General features: G+C 41.1%; 1 protein-coding gene across 7 annotated transcripts in view; it reads left to right on the top strand.

Annotated features, from left to right (window-relative positions):
- Positions 1-18368, top strand: part of GRB10 (growth factor receptor bound protein 10) — a 148684-nt gene that overhangs the window by 77212 nt on the left and 53104 nt on the right. For all 7 annotated transcript variants that reach the window (XR_010610091.1, XM_065667719.1, XM_065667715.1 and 4 more), the window contains 2 exons: positions 14999-15215; positions 18049-18190. Coding sequence is in view for 6 of the 7 variants with exons in the window: in XM_065667719.1 (XP_065523791.1) it covers positions 14999-15215; positions 18049-18190 (359 nt within the window). In the remaining variant the exon portion in view is untranslated. The remainder of the gene's footprint in view (positions 1-14998; positions 15216-18048; positions 18191-18368) is intronic.

Genomic DNA, 18368 nt, shown 5'->3' with positions numbered 1-18368 from the left:
TCAAGTACAAAAGAAAGCATTGCTCTTCAGCTGATGCAAGATAACTCTCAAAATTAGTTCACTGGAAGTTGAAAGAAAGCCTACATGGGCTGTCCACTCTGGAGGACTGTAGGGGATGGAGGAAACTTTGAAGTGGGTTCTAGTGCTTTACGTAGTACAGGAGCTCGTAGTTCAGGTCTGTCCTGTTCTGGGGTTTTATCCATTTTATGGTTATGCACCTAAACGTTCTTAACTCTAAATATATCGGCAAACAGAAGAAAACAGCTGAGAGAGTTGGGGCTGTTCAGCCTGGAGAAGACTCTGGTGAGACCTTACTGTAGCCTTTCAGTTCTTTAAAGGGACCTGCAAGAAAGATGGGTAGAGACTTCTTAGCAGGGGCTGTTGTGACAGGACAAGGGGTGATGGTTTTAAACTGAAAGAGGAGATTCAGGCTGGATGTGAGGAAAAAATTCTTTACAATGAAGGTGGTAAAAAACACTGGCACAGGTTGCCCAGAGAGGTGGTGGATGCACCATCCCTGGAGACATGCAAGACCAGGCTGGATGTGGTTCTGGGCAACCTGATCTAGTTGAAGATGTCCCTGCTTATAGCAAGGGGTTGGATTAAATGGGCTTTGAAGGTCCCTTCCAACCCAAACTAGCCTATGATTTATTTATTTTTTACTGCTAAAACTTCAAAGTATTTTTAGGTAAGTTCTGATGTTATGCTGCAGCTGCTGTGGCTTGTGCTTTAAGTTGTGTATTTGTCAAATAAGGAAACAAAATCTAGGCTTGTTTGTTTCCTTAGGTCCTCAGGTTCATCTAAGAAAAGACTGAGGAACATAAACGAAAATATGTTGTCATTCCAAAGAAAATTCTTTTGGATTTTTTTAAGAGGAGTAAACCAGCAGAAGATAATATTGTAGAGTTGCATTATTTATGGGGCCTGTAGCTTTGAAAAAACCCTGCAGTGCCAAGACTTCCCCAAAATGAACTGGAATGGTACACTTCTGTAACTCTGATTTCTTACGCTGTCTATAAATCTCAGATATACTGAGCTTGGGGCTTGTATTAAGTTCACATGAAAGGAGGGGGGAGGAAAAAAATGAGTTTCATAGCTTAATAAAGGAAGCAAAATATGTAGGAAAAAAAGCTCTCTTGTAATTTGATGTTAGTTCTGCACTAAAATATTTCACCACAGTGCAGTGTTGTAACAATAAACCTCAGTCATCAGTGTCTTGGAACTTACCTGTCTATGATAAGCAGTACAGTATTTATTTCTGCCTTTATGTAAACACTGTGCTGCAAGTTTTTCTTGACAGCACTTCAGTATGGGAAGCTGTGTCATGTAAGGATACTTTAGAAATGCTTCATTTCAGAGCAGCTGACATTCTTGCGTTGAGGATGAAGAAGGTTACGGCACTTTTCTTAGAGCCAAGAAGCTTCAAGGGGAAGATCAATCTGAATTTGTTAATTTAAGTCTCTTTGTGCCTATTAAAAGGGACAAGATTCTTTCAAGCTAGTTGTATTTTCAGAAAAAAAAAAAAAAAAAGGACTGAAATGGGGCAAAGCAGCTAAACAAAAAAAAAATATAGCATGAGATGTAGCTAAATTTGGAGTTCTTAACAGCAAGCAGCTGCCTGAGTAATTAAAATATATAAGGTGTTACTGACCAAAGCAATTAGTATGTAATTTCATTAATGGTATTAAGATTGCAGTAACAATATTTAAGTCTTTCTGTCCAAATCAAGATTGCGGGCAATTTGTGACATGTACAACATGAGGTTAGGAGCAGTGCAATGTTGCAGTGTGTTACAGCACCACTGTCTGAGTGGATTTGTAACTGCGCAAGAGCATGGCTTAAACTGGCTGTATGTTTTAATGCTCCTAATTGGTATATGTTGCTTGCAAGTTTACATATACATGCACTTGAACATTTTTATAAGCTTGTGTGTTTGTAATTTTATATATAAAAAAGGCTTAATGGGGGCTGCTAATTTTTTGCTTATCTTTGCAATTCGGTTATGAGCTTATGATTTATAGAATCATAGAATCTGGTTTGGGTTGGAAGGGACCATAAAGATCATCTAGTTCCAACCCGTTCAACAGCAAAAAAGAATTACTCTTTAGGTATATATTTTTATGGTTTGTCCTGAAGTGGTTGGAAAGCCCTGGAGAGGTCAGGCATAGTAAAATATTACAATACGGATCAGGAAGTGAATCTGGAATATACTAAAGTCTGAACACAGGTCACCTCCAAGGGTAGGGTAGCATCCCTGAAGAATCAGTCAGCTAACAGAAGCAGTGGAAGCTTGCTGCTGGGACACCACTGGGTATTAGTACCACAGTGGCTAACCTGGAGTTGCTGATGTTGTTAAAATGCTGTTGACAGAAGCCCTTCAGAGCATTAGGGCTTTACAGCAACACTTTTGGCCTACCTTAAACTGTCTCCTGTCCACTCATTGCCTCTTCTGAGGTATGTAAATACGTGGGTGTGCTTTTTGAGGGGGAACCAGTCTCCTCTGCTTTTCTGGGCTGTATTTCAGATGTGGAACAGTGAGGTGAGCAGGTTGTCTGACCTCTGCAAGCACTGAAACTGTGCCCGCAGGTTTTTGGAGTGTCTTTCCTAAGAGGAGTGTGTGTGTGAGGGTGGTTTAGGGAGGCACGATGCAGGACGCTGGGGCCTTGTGAGCTTGTTTGAGTGTACTGATGGCATCCTTGTCTCACTGGGTAAAGGAGATCAAGACTGCCTCATAGAAGTGATGGTCTGTTAACAGTTAATATTTTCCCTGGGGGAAAAATGTCTTGTGTCCTGCTTCCAGTGTTGTTTTATGGGCATGCAGGGAGGCAAGTCTAGGTGGGAACTTGGGGTCCCTACCCACAGCAAAAACTGACCAGGCAGCAGCAGCAGGCTGGCTTCCCAAAATCACGGAGCACCTTGATTAAGTACCTGAACTGGGAATGCACACACCTCGTAAAATCAGGTGTGTGGGTCTTGGAAGGAAAGTAGGCATAATGGGTAAGTTGGGTTTGAGACCTGGACAGGCTGGGGAGTTGGGCGGGGAGATATTTGATGAAATACAACAAGGGCAAGTGTAGAGTCTTGCATCTGGGGAAGAACAACCCCATGTACCAGTACAGGTTGGGGGCTGACCTGCTGGAAAGTAGCGAAGGGGAAAGGGACCTGGGGGTCCTGGTGGATAGGAGGATGACCATGAGCCAGCAATGTGCTCTTGTGGCCAAGAAGGCAAATGGCATCTTAGGGTGCATTAGAAAGGGAGTGGTTAGTAGGTCAAGAGAGGTTCTCCTCCCCCTCTACTCAGCCTTGGTGAGGCCGCATCTGGAATATTGCGTCCAGTTCTGGGCCCCTCTGTTCAAGAAGGACAGGGAATTGCTTGAAGGAGTCCAGCGCAGAGCCACAAAGATGATTAAGGGAGTGGAACATCTCCCTTATGAGGAGAGGCTGAGGGAGCTGGGTCTCTTTAGCTTGGAGAAGAGGAGACTGAGGGGTGACCTCATCAATGTTTACAAATATGTAAAGGGTAGGTGTCAGGATGATGGAGCTAAGCTTTTTTCAGTGATATCCAGTGATAGGACAAGGGGCAATGGGTGTAAACTGGAGCATAGGAAGTTCCACGTTAACATCAGGAAGAACTTCTTTACTGTAAGAGTGACAGAGCACTGGAACAGGTTGCCCAGGGGGGTTGTGGAGTCTCCTACACTGGAGATATTCAAGGCCCGCCTGGACACGTTCCTGTGTGATGTACTGTAGGTTACCCTGCTCTTGCAGGGGGGTTGGACTAGATGATATTTTGAGGTCCCTTCCAACCCTTGGGATTCTGTGATTCTGTGGCTCATGTCAAGCTGTGATGAACCTTCTGCATAGCACACTTGCAGCTTTTGCTTTGGGTGAGCCTGATCCTGATTTATTTTAACCAGTACATCGTGTTAATTTGTGAAGGGCCACGCGTCGAGTAGCTGATTTAAGAAAGGAAACTTGATCTGGTTAGTCTAGGAGAAAAATAAACAAACTTCTGTTTTTCTTAAGCCTAGGTAAATTTAGGCTGATGTGATTGCTCTTCATTGAATGGTAAATTCAGATTGCTTTTTCTTTCCTGTGGTCTTGAGTGATTGACTGCAATGACTTGGTTTGGGTTGATTTTCTCCCATGGCTTTTTGTGTTAGTTTCTTTTGTTGGTGTTTCTTTTGTTGTTGTTGTTGTTGTTGTTTTCTCCCCAGTCGTTGGTTGGTTTTGGGTGATTTTGGTGGTGATTCTTGTTTGGTTGTTGGTTTGTTTTTTGTTTACCCTTAAAAAAACCCAAATAAATGAAAGTTGGCCAACAGGAGCTCTAAGGGTCACAGCAGAGGGAAGCGTGGCAGAGCTATTATAAATGACTGGTTTCTGCATCAGCAGTGTGGGGTACGGGCGCCTTCAGCAGTGGCTCCACACTGCCATTTGGGATGCGACTGCAGCAATATGCTCTGCCATCTGGGGATCCGTGCGGCAGGACTGTGGTGTTCCCTTCTCACGCAGTGGAGGTTCGCGCTTCGCTGCGGCAGTAATTCCTCACAAATTGTCTGCCCTTTGCTGGCAGGCCCAGGAGAGAGCTTGTTCCACACCCAAAAGGACTACGTGATTTTCTGACACAACAGCTGGGTTTGCGTGAAAGGAAAGCCTAAAATAGACAGCCGGCTCAAGGACAAACTATCTGTGTGCAGATGAGATTAAATACATGCCCCAAAACATTATTCCCTTAGTAGGGCAAAGAAATGTAGGGAAAGTTTACATCAGGCTTCTCTCAAGGCAGTAAGGACATCTGATGGCCACCTTCATCTATGGAGCGAAGCTAAGGTAGGCAAGCTTGCTCACTGTTATCTGTCAGGTGCCGCACTTGCAAGTTCCACATTGAGGGCTCTTAGGGAGCTTTTTTGGTGCAGTGTTGCAATTCCAAACGACTCTCCCTCAGTTAGTTTTTTGTAGATAATTTCCCAAAATGACAGTTGGAGTTAATAGTAAACTACTAAAGCAACTGGTAAAAAAAGCCAGAATTACCCTGGTGTTAAAGCATTTTATTTTTTCATAGGACTTTGGTTCTGTTATCTAAACCCTGACTAGAAATACCTTAAATGTGAAATATTGCTGTTGTCTGCTTTGTAAGTACATCTGTCACAGCTAGGTAACTATTATGTGCTCAAAGCACAATCTTTAATTAACTCGGAGGAATAGCTGATTCATTAATTGCTGTGTGCAACTTTTGGAACTTGTATTGCATCCTCTTAAACATGCTTTCTAAGTCAGCAATGAACCTGTTCAAAGCAAATTCTAAAACTCACGCTTTAAAGTGAGTAGGATTAAAGGTTAGCCCAGGTATCAAGTGATGAGGTACACACCTAATTTAATAATAATAATTTTCCAGAATCAGCTGTGTGGACCCATCGCTTCCTGAAGAGGAACGCTAACGGACTTTTTGGGTTAATCCAACCACTTTTCACTTGAAAGCTTTTAAGTTGTCAAGAAGTGGTTTTGAAATGAAACCCCTGATGCAAGAATCCTCGGGTGTGCTAGCTGCCAGGCGAGGACTTCCCCAAACAGGCTGGTGATGCTCTCACCCAGCAGACGCCAGCACCAGTGCTGGAGCAGGCAGGGCAATACAGGCTTTGGCTGGAGCTACGCAGCAGCATGTTGGGAGGTTACGCACAATGTTTCCCAGAGCAGGGATAAAGCTTGGGCTTTCTTGGCAGGACGGGAGGGACTAATCCGTGCAGTGGTACTTACATCGATTTGTAAGGATTGGTAACTGGGATTATTCAGTTGGGTATTATGGTGTTTAATCAGGAAGGGAGAACACAGGTTCCCTAGAGGAAAGCAGTAGATGCTTTGCTTGTGTTCTTAACTTTGCCTTCAATAGCTTTAGACTTGTAAGACACATGGTAGCTCTTCTCTCTCAATTTTTTACTCTTTTTTGAACTGTGACTTGTCTGTTAGTATTGCTTATTTGTGTATATTTGATTTGCACTGTCATTATTTATTTTCTCTGACATGGGCAATAAGGAAAAGGTAGCTAAGTAAAACTTTGGAGAAGCATTATGAGTAGAAATGTGTACGTATGAGATGGTAGAAGACATTTTGAAAAGTAATTTTTGTTCATGTCAGCATAAGGAAAACACGTAGTATTTTAAAGATTTTTATTTAGTTTCCTCAATGTAAAGGTATGTAATCTTAATAAATACACAGTCAAACCTGAACTTTGCTGTGTTAAATTGCAGCTCTCACTAATATCGGATATCCTCTTAAAGTTATCCACCCATAAATATGACTCTCTAATATAAGGTGCAGGCTGTCAAGCATTTGGCCATGTGGCCAGCAGACAGTATTTCGATTCATCTCTCCATTGCCATCCAACACTCTGCTTCCTGAGTTCTGACTTGGAAGTACCTTAATGGCTCAGTAGGTTAACATGTTTCTCCCCGTTACCTGGAAATCTTAAGCAGATTTTCTGTTCAGTTTTGTGTGGGCTGCACAGGCTAGGAGCTGTTCTGCTGCCCAGATATGCCCCCAACCATATCCTTTTGATCCTTGTGTTAATCATGGATAGGATTGTACTTGTCTGGGGGATGTACTGCCAGAACCTTCTTTTGCGGTTTTGCCATAGAGATGATGTACCAAGATTAAGGCATCCAGTTAACCTTACCATGGGGAGAAGAACTCAATAGAGAATTCCTGGGTTGGTTAGTCCTTTTGTGTGTCATGCTCACTCTGATTTTCTTTTTTTGTCCTGAGTAAAGAAAGGCAACACTAAGAAGATAGGGGCATGACTATTCCTTGCACAGTTATTACTTAAGCTTTAAATTTCTCTATGTTCACATCTCCTTTTGGGTCAGGAAGATCAGTCTGGCCTGCTCACCCTATGGCATATTGCATCCTATACTTCATCTTTCTCAAAGTTTTTTTTGAGTGTTAGTCTATTGCGACTACAGGTTTGCCCGGAAAGAGTATCTCATTCTACCCTCTGGTGCTGCTGCTTTCCTAAATTAATGTTGTTTTCTATCATCTGGGTGACTAGGGCTGTTTTGGGTTTTCTCCTGTCTTGCTAAACCCAACCAAATGAATGCTTTCCTCTTAAGGTCCTGCTCAATCGTCTTCTTAAACTAATGAACTAAAAGTAGGTGACCTGAGAAAATGGTCAGAGAAACCACTGAACCTAATGTTCATGGAAGAAAGCTGCAGATGTTACCAGCTTCTTGAAAATTAATCTTGTGACTGGATTTTGTAATCAGCTCAGGAATGACAATTTCCCAGAGGTCTACTTAACCTCAGATTCTGTTGTAAGTGATCTGTTTACTCGGTATTTACTCTACAGCAGTCTTTCTGCAAGTATTGCCCTGCAAATTGAGATTTGAGAGACTGGTAGTTACTGCTACAGGAGCAACCACCATCAGCAATGGCTGTACAAGGGTGTGTGGTGTGTCAGTCCCCCTGTCTGCACAGTCGCATGGGATCAGCTGATAATCTATATGGCTTTGGGTTCAAATTTTGACCTGATGCATCTTTTAGGAAGATATGCTTTTTTATTATTTTTTTTTTTAAGCTGCAAATTTCCAACTAGAAAATTGGTATCAGGAAGATTGAATCCCAGCTCTGTGCTCTCAAAATGGGGTGTGGGGGTCTGGAGAGGGGACTGGACATAACTTACATGATTTGCATATTTTATCTTATCTCTGATAGTTGTAATAAAGCTGGTATGCATAAGCATAATTGGTATTCTAGACGTCTGAAACCCAAGGATTAATGTCTAAAACATCTCTCTCATAGTGATGCCATTAGTACTTCAATACTTGTACATGCCTTAGAGTCAGTCAAGGACTCAGCATTGGTGATGATGATGATACCCACCTACAGCAATCATCTGTCCAAGTGACCAGCATCCATCTGCTCCACAAAAGGACCAGTGTGACTCTACAGGGTTAGAAATGGGAATATGCACACTGGGAGGCGCTTCTGAATGTTGTCTGTGGAAAAACTGCAGCCTAATCAAAGGGTAAAGCTGTTAAAATCTGTGTCAGAGACATGCTTTACGTTAGTTTGTCTCTGGAATTAAACAAACCAACCCTCCTTATCCACCCCCCTTCGTTTGAATGCCTGGCTTTCATCATCTTTGCTCTTTATGATGTCAAGCATTAGATGTGTGACCTGGAGAAGAGCAGAATTTTCCATGTTTTAACCTTCAATTTTTTTTCCATCAGAATTCCTGAAACTTCTTTTATTGGCTAGTGTGAGGGTACAACTTCATTCCTTCCTGCTGCAGGGCACCTGTAGCCAGTTGTTCCTGTTACTTGTTAATGCTTTGATTTTTTTTTTTGACTAACGCCTTTCATATGTAGCTTATTCCTATAGCTGTTACCTAGCAACATTAATTTTGTTCAATTTAGTTCATCTTCTATTTCAAGAAATCTATCAGGTGTGTTTTAAGAACATTTCTGGAGCCCAACCACATATCTTTAGTAAAGAGGTGTTTATAAAGTGAATTCTCTCCAGCACCTGTAGTTAGCGTAAATAAATGTGGTGTTAGCTATCCCAGCTTTACTGGCAGAAATGGGAATAGATGCATATGGGATTTAAAAATTACCCAGAGAATACTGCAGCACTTACAGGTTCACTGATGACTTCTCTGCGTGACATTTTAGTACACTAAAAGAGCAGAGATGCCTGTCTCAATTTCATGCTCTTTTACCAACCAGCGTCTCTGCTTCTTGCCCTTCTTTCCACAGCATTGTCCATTTAGCATTTTAGAAGCTGCACATGCACTGATGTGACATTTTGGAGGCCAGCAACCATAGTTACAGTACAAAGTAGAGGATTTCTTTTCAGCCAGTGAAGGTTAGAAAGCAATAAAGACGACTCTTCAGTGCAGAGTCTCACTGGGACTTACAGGGTACATAACATCCTGGAGCTTTGGAATTCAGGATTGTCATTTTTTAATTCAGACTATGACCACTCTGGAGTTGGTGATGTCTCTAGGACACAAAGTTGGGTTTGTGTCTTCTGCTTTCACTTGGAGCGAATAAAAAAAACCCTCCAGGCTTCTAATGTTTAGCTAAGGCAATCTATCCTTATAATTGAGTCTGGCAGCAGACCTGCAGAACAGTGTGGATGGTTTGTGAATGGTTTTATACTGTCTCTTTGTTTCTTGTGCAACTCACTGTTTGTACATAGTTCTTAATAGGAAGGGGGATTGCACAAAGTTGGAGCTGGTATTGGGGACTGGAGGAGCTGGTATTGGGGACTGGAGGAGCTGGTATTGGGGACTGGAGGGTGTCATTCAGCTGCAGCATCACTGTAGAGGTCACTGTGGGGTTTTTAAAAAATTGTAAGAAATCTGCTTATTATCATTAGGCAACTGATTCCTGTGACATTAGTGGAAGCTGAAACAGGGTATGGAGGGAGGCAAGACATTTGTGTGAACACAGCAAATGTTGTTACAAGCTGAGAGAAAGTAACAGAGGAATGAGGGTGTTACCTACAGTGGAATTACTTGTGCATCAGTACAATGGTGTGGTCAGCAATGGTGTATTTTCAAGAAGTTTTAGTGGTTGGCATTTCTGAAAAATCCCATCAAAACAGCATTTGGACATGGCACTAGAAGGACAAGCTGCAGTGCCGTTGTGGAAGGGATCCCCTTAATAAGACATTATCTTGTAAAAGAAGTTTGTATGCACATCTCACTGTGGTAATCGTTACCTGCATTTTTGATCATAAAACATGAAATTTCCCCAGTACCAAAACCCTTGCAAAATACACTTGGGCCGCCAACATGAATCAGAATAACTTATATGTGGTATTAGGGGATTTGAAACAGGATGCTGAGGTGGATGCCACAAGTATTTTAGATGTCTTTTTCCTTTCAAAATTCTGGTTAAGTCCTTCTGTTCATTTTAATGTAAATATGTTTTCACTATATTGCCTTTAATTTACATAGTGTTCCACTGCATCATCAATCTGGGATGCTAGAGTATATGTAACTGTATGTTCCTTTTGTCTCACTGTTTCTGTCTGTCTCCTGGAGGGTCAATTAACGTGTGCAGGAGGGCCTACTTCGCACTTCATTATCATTCTCTACTGAGCTAAACTTGAGTGAAATACTTCAAGGGGGCCTACAAGAGATCTGGAGAGGGACTTTTTTTACAAGGGCACGTAGTGACAGGACAAAGGGGAATAGCTTTAAACTGAAAGAGGAGAGATTTAAATTAGATACTAGGAAGAAGTTCTTGACTATGAGGGTGGTGAGACACTGGCACAAGTTGCCCAGGGAAGTTGTGGATGCTCCATCCCTGGCAGTGTTCAAGGCCAGGTTGGATGGGGCTTTGAGTAGTCTGGTCTAGTGGAAGGTGTCCCTACCCATGGCAGGGAGGTTGGAACTGGAGGAGCTTTAATGTCCTTTCCAACTGAAACCATTCTCTGAGTCTATGAAATCTTGTATTAATTATATTTTAGCTTCTTTACTTTGTTAAGCTGGATCTTGAATGTGCTGCACTGAAACTCATTTCAGGGAACTGATTGCAGGGGTTAGGCTGTCAAATAGGAATAGATGATCGATCAACAGCTGCCTTACTGTAATATCAATGCTTGTTTATGTACATGCTGTTAGGCTTCATGTAGTATCAGATTTACTTCCATGGTGACAGAATAGTGGTATAGCCTTTTCATAAGTCTTCTGCTGAGTTCCTGGTAGCACTTGCATCTGTCTTCTCTGTGAGCTGATACGAGGGATAATGCTGGATAATTCTGAAATGAGTCAACAAGAAGGAAATAATTTATGTATGTATACAGTTTTTAAAAGCCTCTTAAATCACAGGTAATTTAAATCCTATGATTTTTTCATAGTATTACCTATGAACTGCAAGGCTTATGTTTAAAGGGAAAGGTATTTGTTGAGCTGCCGTTTAGAGACATGAAATGCATCCTGATCTGTAGGGCAAAGCTGGGATTCTTTCCATGTTCAGCTCTTTTTTTCAGTAAACAGAATTTCTGCAGTGTGGTGAGCCTTTTGACAGCCATGGAAATACCTGCTTTCTTTGGGAGGCTGGCATGGATGAAGCTGTGCAGGGCTCATTTCAGCTTTACGTCACTTCAGAATAAGCAAGATCCCGCTTAGTCCTTTTAGCTGAGCTTGACACGTCAGAGCCAACCGCCACCAAAACAAATAAATTGGGATCTAAGGGATAGAAAAGGGCTAGAAGTGGAAAGACAAGTGGGACATGGTTAAGCACAGATTAAAGTTTGCTCAGGCCTAATTTAGGGCTTATTATCCCTCTTATGGTATGATGGAAAACACTCAAATGGTGCTCCAGTTTTTGTGGGACGTGATAGCTTAGCTCGCTAGGTCAGTAAGAGGTTTTATAACAAAGTTTTCTTCTTTCCTTGAGTTGAACTTTTAAATTTTTTTTCTTGTAATTAAGATAATGATTTACTTTACAAAAAATACTACTTGTAACATCCAGCAGGGCTGGTTTGTGAACAAAACCAAAGTTTAACAACACTGTGGGTAAAGAAGCAAAATGAAGTTCAGACAGCTGCCAGTGTATGCACTTTGATTCTAGTTTGGGAAAGAACATTGCGTGCAGACATGCCAAGTATTTTGTTATGGTATCAGAAGTCTACAAAACTGCCAGTTTTCCTGTCTACTAGCAGAAGTATGTCAGAGCTAGGTTTTGCTGGTGTTTTCCTTTAAAAATTACTTTAAAAAGCAAAAGGCTGCTTGCATGTTTGTACATGGAAGTGGCAAACTGGCCCCTATACTGTTCAAGTGAGAGAGGAAGAAACAGACCTCAAATATCCACTTTCATACTCCTTGATCTTACGGCAGAATTCAGTGCAGATTAAGGAAAATAGCTTTTAGTATCCCTGGAAGCACATCTGCAAGATAGATGAGAGCTGGAGGCTTCTCAGCTTACCTGCAGCTCTGTCTGCTGTAGCCTACAAAAGTGATCCTTCCGGGTCAGTCACCAATTTGTGTGTGCACACTAAGAGGAACAGTGTGATGCCATACTGGCTTAAAGCCCAAAGACCTTCAAATTTTGCTGTTAACTAGCAAGTCTCCTCAAAATCAGTTTTGTGAGCTTCTGGGTTTTTTCTTTTTTCCCATGTAGGATGATCTTGATAGAGGGTAGATCTCACTGGTTGGTAGATTAAGATACTTTGAAGGATTGTACTGTGTATGAAATATCCTTCTGAATAGTACATCTGCAAATGGTCGAAGTGGCTTAGAAATCCCAGGGATTTCTTATTTGATTTTTATTTAGTTAAGTTCTGTAGAAGGCCATCACAAGTAGCATACTGGATTACTTGGCAGGCTGAGACATCTGCTGGCACTTCCGAGGTAGGCTGCAGCAGTGAGTTTTCAATTGCAGCGTGCTGAAATCTCTCCAAAACATAATGGTATTTACCAATAAATGCTTTTGTTTAGAGATGAAACTGTACGAAATTCGAGGTTGCAGGCTTTGTCTTCAAAAAGCTTAAGGATCTGCACTTCTGCAAAAGTTTTACAGCAAGACTGAGGGCTATTATTAGCTGCAGTGCACCCACAGAGAAAAGGAGCTGACAGAGGAGTGAAACCAGATTCTGGACTTCAGTGCATCATATTATCATGAGAACTCTGTGTGCACCTTGTCAGTGCCTGTCCTGTTGGAAATTGAATTTAGGTGTGTAATTGATATGCTTAAAAGCCTTCTAATGGTAATTCAATGCTTTAAACTATGTACTTGGTTTGCTTAGTATTTTGCATGAAGTGCATCATTTTATGCATATTAGACTTCATATTACACCTTTGTGCCTATTTGATTATTCAGGGATAGCTTGAGCTGACTCTTAATCATTCCTCCCATGTTACTATCATCTGAAAACTTAAACATCTTGCATGCTAATAGCTTTGTCTAAGTTGTTAATAAATTAGCACCCTCAGGGACTAAGCCATACGGACTTTCACAGAATGTATGCCTTGACTTTCTTCGCTTTCTTTTTTTACCCAGCTAGACAATTGCTGTTAGTTGCTGTAATTTACTCCCTGACTCTGTGGCCAGGGTCTGTCTTTTATGTCTCCTTCATCCAGCCCCATAGCTTTTAGTTGACAGCCATGTGACACCCTATAGCTCAGTTTTCTGGTACTTCAGATGAATGATAAAATTCAAAAGCCTTGTAATTCAGCCTCTCCCTCTTTATACTCCTACTGCTTTGGTTCCCTTGTGATTGCTCAAGAAGTGTTGTCAATATGTCCTCTCCAAATACAATAAGAATCTGGAGGATGGAATGAAATTTAAATTGCAACTCTGTCTTGAGATCCCCAAAAATAGCAGGAAAATTACTGTAGACTTTGTCCAAGCAAAGCAAAGTCTAGATTATTGAAAATGTGTGAACTAGCTGATAGACAAAGAAGTTGGTGTAGCCTAGTGAAGGTGAGTCCTAGTGCTAGGGTAGTAGCTGTTAAGTACGGAGACCGAGGGAAATAACCATACAGGAATGAAAGGAAGAAACCTGTTTGTGGGTTGATGGGTTTGTTTTGCTTTTTAACACATGTTCAAACCTAGAAATCGTGTGAGTGTGTTTTCAGAGAAGACTAAGTGGTTTTTACTTTGGTAAAGGCCTGCTGCCTTTCAGGGAGGAATGTAGTATTTCAAGTCATTTAATAGCGCTCAGATGTAGGGACATGACAAGCACCTGTTTAAATCTGAGCAGATCTTTGATTCATCCAACACAGAAAACTGGGATTGTCAGGGTCCAAAACAGTTGCTGTGCTCCTCATCCCTTTGTAGTTATAGAGGCATGTTGATGGTGGACAGAAACTGAGTAGTGCTGTTTCAGATTATATTGTCAAGGAAGGTGATACTGATACCAAATTAAATCGATTTACACCAAATTGTTCATGGTATCTTAAAGAAAGTATTCTAAGTGGTTACAAGCTGAATGGTGGTTATTTACCTAGAAAACATGGCAAGAGTATAGGTATCAAAATATTTGGAGTGAAAAGCTTATTTTAATTGCATAGCATTGTGTAGATGTTTGCTGGCTCCATTGCTTGGATCTGCTTTCCATTCGTGTCATGAAGAGTTGTGAGATTCAGAGTTTTCAGACAGCAGTGGTATATTTTTACCAGTCTGATTGATACGGCTGGAAAATAAGGGCATATTTTTGGATGCTCAGAGTTGTATTTGGTCTTAAGTAGTTGTTCAGGCAGTGGCTGTGCAGTAACCAGAAGCAGATATCGATGTGTGTGTTCGTCAGCCCGCTGAACTCCTGATAGGGAGTGACGTAACTTGTGGCTAGGGAGTAATTACAGTGCTCTGCAATAGGAGTTCAGAGAGTGGTTAGTGCAAAGGGCTCATGGAGTTCTGTTTTCTTGCAGAGTAATTATGATCGTTAATACCCCTGTATCACAAAAATATGCAGAAATACAGAAGGGACTTTTAGCAAACTATAATGATTGCTTTCCAATGCATACAGCAGAGGAGTGTTTCTTCCACCTATTGACTTCTGCAATATTGCCTTGTTTTTTCTTCTAAATTACTGGATCTTGCAAAGTGTTTATTACAGTGTATGACAATCTGAACTTGATAGATTGACAAGCTGAACTGAGGTATTTGTAAGTGATATACTTTTGAAATGTATGTCGGTTTTTCAGTAAGTGAAGCGGTTTCACATTAGCATTGACATTACTAAAAATCCCACCAAATTTGAATGATTTACATATATATTTATATACATATAATGTACATATTTATATAGTAAATACTATAGTAGGAATACTTCATTCTGTACCAGTAGCTTTTCACCAAGGAAGACAAAATAAATCTCCACCATTTCTGCTCTAAAGTAAATCAATAATTTCTGCAATTAAAAAAAAAAATGTACTATCAACATATAACTATAAAATTGTGTATAACTTTATGTAAACTTAGTCTTTGGTCTTTCCAGACTTCTTTATCTGGGATTTCCAAATGTGTCACACTGCCTTCATTTTGTCTTTCAGATGACGATGTGGACCTAGAAGCTCTGGTAAATGACATGAATTCCTCATTTGAAAGTTTATACTCTACGTGCAGTATGCAGTCGGAAACCACTCCGCTCCTTCACAATGGTCAACTCAGCCGCAGTCAGTTGCCGTCTTCAGGATCAGGTGCGCTGCAGCCCATGTCTCCAAGGCAGAAGGTGCAGCGGTCTCAGCCAGTGCGCATTATGGCAGTAAGGTAAGAACAAAGGACTTGCCTACTTTTTGTTAAAGTTGTCTTCATCTGGCTTTGAAAGAACTAAGTTTTAAAATAGATCAACTTTGTTAGGAGCAGAGTAGTGTTGGACTGGCCTTTTGCGTAGGAAAAATGATATACCAGGTAGGTGAAGGACATAGATATTCAATATACTCTGTAAAATTAAAAAATGTCACCTTTTCATCCTTGTTTTTAATCAATGGTTCGATGTATCTGTAGTAGCAGACGTGTAGAAATGTACCATTTGTACAGATCTGTTGTACAAATTGTATGTTATTTTACTAATTGAAAACATTATATCCATGTTAGGACTTATTTTCAAGCTGTTTATAATTGTTCTCTCAGGTATGGTGCCTACTGACAGCTTCTTGGTTTTATAAAATGTAAGATCATGCAGATAGAAGGCGGCACATTCAGGTAGTTTTGATACACAAAAAAAATCCTGTCTTTGTAGAGGTTTCCTGACTGGTCAGAGACAAACGAACAAGGAGCACATCATTGTTACTTAAGTGTTCTTCCTAGAACACTTTCAGCTCTTTCACCTGAGGTGTACAGTATGTGAGTCATAACAAAAAAGGGTTTGTTTCCATGTTGTCAGGATGGGGTCTTGAATTTAGGCTTCAAGTGGAATACTCTTGGTAGTGATGAGAGTGTCCGTAGGTGATGCTGAGATTCTTAAAATCTTCTTTTTAGGCAGTAGGAGGAAAGGAGCGCCTATCAGCATGAGTAGGTAAATGCTTGAATCACAGATTTGGAGTGTTCCTTTCCTTGTAGTTAACAGTGTCTTCTCCAAAAGAAATGGGAAGTAATAATAATAGAAGAAAAATCACAGATGTGGAAAGGGTTGCTTCTACTTCTTTCTGCTAATGTATTTCCTATAGAAATGGTATTCTTAAGACAGTCAGTTTTTCTATATGAATGTGTAATATGGAGTAACTGCAATACAACCAAGTCAGCTAATGATGCAGTTGTTTTTACAAGTATTTCATATTTAACTTTGAATAGGGCTGTAACTAGAAAATGCACTCTCTAGAGCACTATAACTGTCAATGTTTTGTAAATATCTCAATCAAAGCACTTCATTTAAACTATTTGTGGCATTTCAAGACTCAGCAATTCTTTTTTGAGAACGCTGCCTTTCTGAACTCTTGTACTTTCATACGCACAAGAACATTGTGTGTTTACCGTTAAAAAAAATAGTGAACTTTTATTCAGGGTTATCTCAACCTCCATTGAGCGGGGTCTATGAAAGAAGGGTTGACTGTGGTAATTCTCTTAAGAGCACAGTTTCATATGTATATCAGCCTTGAGGTAAATGGTGCACTGCAGCAGTACAGGCAGAGCAGAGCGAAGCATAGTGAATTCCTATTTTAAGAAAACTACAGCTTTCAAATCTTGCAGTGCCTGTAGTTCCACTTCTTATAATGGAGGTCGGTCAGAAACTTGCAGTATAGAGCTGCTGATACAAGTCTACTGGGTCGAAGTACTACACTGTCCTTTACCCTGTGCTGTAGTGAAGTGCACACACAGTAAGCAAAAAAAAAATCAAACAGGTCAAGTAGTTGTTTGTATGGCTCATAGTTATGGTTGGAACCTGCTATTTCTAGGAAAAAAAAAAAAAACACACAAAAAACAAAAACAACCCAAATCTGCAAGGCTCATTTATGGAGGAACACCAAGGCAACTAAATTGCAGGATAGTTACCTGCAGAGCAGATTTCCCAGTAGTTATTTTTCTCAGCCCACATGTTCTGGTACAGAGACAGCGAGCGTGCCCAGGGTGGGATGCGCTGCCACAGGCAAACCCGGTAGTTGTCTCCCAGGCAGCTCTGTTAAGCAAAGGCATGGGAAAAATGAGAGCAGGTTGGGTTTTTAATGGTCTGTATTTCAAACCCAGCAGTCAGTGGGTTGTCTCTGGAAACTTCCACGGTTGCCACTAGATGGTGCGTTCTGCAAAGGCGTTGGCAGGCCAGCCTGCTGCAGAGTCACCTAGGTGACTGAGTACGTCTTCAGTGGTAATGCCCTGACGGTAGGGAACCCTAAAGCTGTCTGTGTGGTCATGAGTAGCTCATGCATGTTTTCAAGCTTTTCTGTGGCAACTGGGAGGCTTTAGTTTTCCTTTCGTTGATGTGGGCAGTGCAGATGTGTCACAAACTGGAGACTGAAGATCTGTTGGTCCTGTGTGGAATCATGTGGTATATCTCCGGAGATACAAACTCATCTGAACTGTAACTGTGCAACTGACGTAAGATGGGAGGGTGTAATTGCAATTTATTGCTCAAGCTGAGTCTTTGCATTTCCACTAGGAAATGCCAGGTTGCCTGGAGATGGCATCTGGTATTGTAATGAGGTGACGATATTGGTTTCAGTGTCAGCTTAGAGATTTTACAGGGATACACCTTCGTTTGCAGATCCACATGGAATTTGGCTCCAAGTGAATGCCATTGTGCTCTCCTCTTTCACGTTAGTTTGGAAGAGCTTAACTGACTTTATGGCACACAGAGCTTAAGCTTGTCAGCTAGTACTTACAACAGCGAGTAGAGACAGATATTTCTATTTATTTGCATAGTTACCTCAGTTACGCACCCAACTAATAAAGTTATAACCAACAAACCATAGATGCCAGATTGGTCATTTTTAATATGCAGTTAACTACTTTGAGCTTGCAGTTGCTCTAATGGTATAGTAGTTGCTTAGAAAAAGAGTGATGTTGGTTCCTTTTCCTTAGTATCATTATTGTAAATGGTGGGGCAGGAGATCCAGGTCTAGTGATGCCAGTTTGCTCCTCTTAATGCTTAGTGCTTCTGTGTTTATAGGCGCCTTCAAGAAGAAGAACAGCAATTCAGAACATCATCTTTGCCGGCCATCCCAAATCCCTTCCCAGAACTTTGTAGCCCTGCAAGCTCTCCAGTGCTGGCCCCTGGATCTTTACCTCAGGGTCAACCCGCTAGTAAGCATGTGAGTATGGGACAAAGCTTTGGATCATCCATTCATTTTCAGACCAGGAGTGGATTATTTCATTTTGAGGGTAGAGAGTTTCAAGATAAGTAGAAATACTTGTATACCTTGTCTGTGAGTAGGGCAGCACTGGCTGGGAGAGTGTCTTTAAACAGGCTTCAGTCCTTTTTTAAAAGGC

The sequence above is a fragment of the Lathamus discolor genome, chromosome 2 (genome assembly GCF_037157495.1).
Source record: "Lathamus discolor isolate bLatDis1 chromosome 2, bLatDis1.hap1, whole genome shotgun sequence".
Classification (NCBI taxonomy): Eukaryota; Metazoa; Chordata; class Aves; order Psittaciformes; family Psittacidae; genus Lathamus; species Lathamus discolor.
This window is presented reverse-complemented; position numbering and strand designations above follow the sequence as displayed.